The sequence below is a fragment of the Mustela nigripes genome, chromosome 18 (assembly GCF_022355385.1).
Source record: "Mustela nigripes isolate SB6536 chromosome 18, MUSNIG.SB6536, whole genome shotgun sequence".
NCBI classification, from domain to species: domain Eukaryota; kingdom Metazoa; phylum Chordata; class Mammalia; order Carnivora; family Mustelidae; genus Mustela; species Mustela nigripes.
The window spans coordinates 6687564-6690121 of NC_081574.1; the positions used below are offsets into that span (position 1 = coordinate 6687564).

The 2558-nt window shown below is 36.3% G+C and overlaps 1 protein-coding gene across 1 annotated transcript in view; it reads left to right on the forward strand.

Annotated features, from left to right (window-relative positions):
* Positions 1–2063: 2063 nt before the first annotated feature.
* LOC132006588 (beta-defensin 130B-like) overlaps positions 2064–2558 on the forward strand; it is an 8009-nt gene continuing 7514 nt past the window's right edge. The window contains exon 1 of the mRNA XM_059384473.1: positions 2064–2122. Within this exon, the coding sequence (XP_059240456.1) occupies positions 2064–2122 (59 nt within the window). The remainder of the gene's footprint in view (positions 2123–2558) is intronic.

A 2558-nucleotide genomic window follows, 5' to 3' on the forward strand; every position in this document is an offset into this window, starting at 1 on the left:
CTTGAAAGAATACATTTAACAATGATGCTATCTGGTATTGAATTTTCTTTGCTGAAATGCTTTAAATTGCACATTCGATTTCTTTAATAAATACAGGATTGCTCATGTTACCTATAACTTCTTAAGTAAGCTTTGGTACTTTGGGTTTTTCAAGAAATTTGTCTATTTTAAATAAGTTACAGGTTTCCCCCACTCTCTAAAAATAGAATATTCCTATGAAAACTTTCATAAGCTAAAATGGTATAACATAATGAGCAACCCCTTCTTTTTGAAGGGTCACATTACACTACTTTCTTTTTAGGAAAGACCTATAGTAGTACAGGAATGGCCTTTTTTGCAAAAGTGAAAATCCTCTTCACTTTTTTTTTGTTAGTGAAACAGGTACTAATGTATAATAGTCTCTAAACTAAAAATGGTTTAAAGAGACAAAGTCATTATATAATGATAAATAGGTCAGTCCATCAAAAAGATATAAATATTTAAGCACTCATCATCAGAATACCAAAATGTATATAGCAAGAATTAACAGGACTAAAAGGAGAAATAAATAAGACAGTAAGTTTGGGGCTTTAATACCCCACTCTTAACAACAGATTCTCCACACAGAGAATCAACATGGAAATACTGGATTTGAACAATGCTACAGACCACATGGATCTCACAGACATACACAGAACATTTTATCTGACAACAGCAGGATGCACACACTCTCAGGTACACATGGAACATTTACTGACATACCATATGTTAGCCCATAAAAAAGTAAGTATGAGTAATTTCAAGAAGTCTGAAAATGTGCCAAGAATCATCTCTGACCACAATGGTATACAACTCAAAATGAGTAGCAGGAGTAAAACTGATGAATACAGAAAAACTAAACAACACTCTCCTGAATAGTCTCATCGAGGAAGAAATTAAAGAGGAGATTAGAAATTATTTTGAGAGAAAGAAAATGAAGACACAACAAAAGAAAACTTCTGGAATTGGCAAAAGCAGTTCTAAGAAGGAAGTTCGTAGCAATAAACATCTATATTAAGACACAAGGAAGAACTGAAATAAACAATCTAACTTCATACCTCAAAGAATTAAAAAAAGAAGAACAAACTGAGCCCAAAGTTAGCAGAAGGAAGGACATAATAAAGATTAGGGCATAAATAAATAGAGAACAGGAAAAATAGAAAAGATAACCCAAACTGAGAGCTGCTTCTTTGAAAAGATAAAATTGACAAAGCTTTAACTAGACTAAACAAGGGGAAAAGAGAGAGAACCTTTCAGCAAGATTATAAATGAGAGGAGACATTGCAATTGGAAACAAAGAAATAAAGAGGATCGTAAGAGACTACTATGACAACTCTAAAAACTGGATGACTTAGAAGAAATGGATAAATTCTTAGAAACATGCAACCTGCCAAGACTAACTTAGGAAGAAATAGAAAAATCTCAACAAACCAATTACTTGTAAGGACACCGAATCAGTAAACAAATGAAGAAAACCCATAACCAGATGCTTTCACCGGTGGACTTTTACAAATATTTAAAGAAGAATTAATGACAATCCTTCTGAACTCTTCCAAAAAATCAAAGAGGAAGGAACTGTCCCGAACTCATTTGATAAGGTCAGCATTACCCTGATACCAAAGCCAGAAAATAACCTTACAATAAAAGAAGTCAATAGGCCAATGTCCCTGATGAAGATAGCTACAAAAATTTTCAATAAAATACTAGCAAATTGAATTCAGCAATACATTAAAAAGATCATTCACCATGGTCACATGGGAATTTTCTCTGGGATGCAAGCATGATTCATGACACGCAAATTAACAGATATGACATATCAAATTAGTAGAATGAAAGATAAAAATCATATGCTCATCTCAACAGTCGCAGAAAGAGCATTTGTCAAAATTTTATATCCGTTCATGAAAAAAAAAAATCCCTTAACAAATTAGGTATAGACAGAAAGTACCTCAACATAATAAAGGCTATATGTGACAAAACCACAGACAACATCATCCTGATGAAAGGTTGTAAGCTTTCCCCCTAAGATCAGGAACAAGACGAGGATGCCCACTTTCTCCATTCATATTCAACACACACTAGAAGCCCTATCCAGAGCAATAAGGTAAGAAAAAACAAAAGGCAATCAGAATTGGAAAGGAACGAGTAAAATTATTTCTATTTGCAGATAACATAATTTTATATACAGAAAATCCTGAGGACTCTACCAAAAAACTGTCAGATCTAGTTAGCAAATTCAGTAAAACTGTACAAAATCATTTAAAAAATCAGTAGTAGAAGGATCAGGGGTGTCTGAGTGTCGCAGAGCTTGCGGGTATTGGAACGGGAAAGCCGGCTGCAGAGACAGAGCCGACAGTGAGCTCGCAGCTCCGTGTTACCTTGAACCGGTCGCAGGCTCGGTGAGCTCGGAGCGCGGCCGGAGGTCAGGCAGACGGGAGTGACTGGGCGCGGTTCTCTGAGGGCGCACTGAGGAGTGCGGGCCTGGGCTCTCGGCTCCTCCGGGCAGAGACCAGGAGGCCGCCATTTGTATTCCCGTCCTC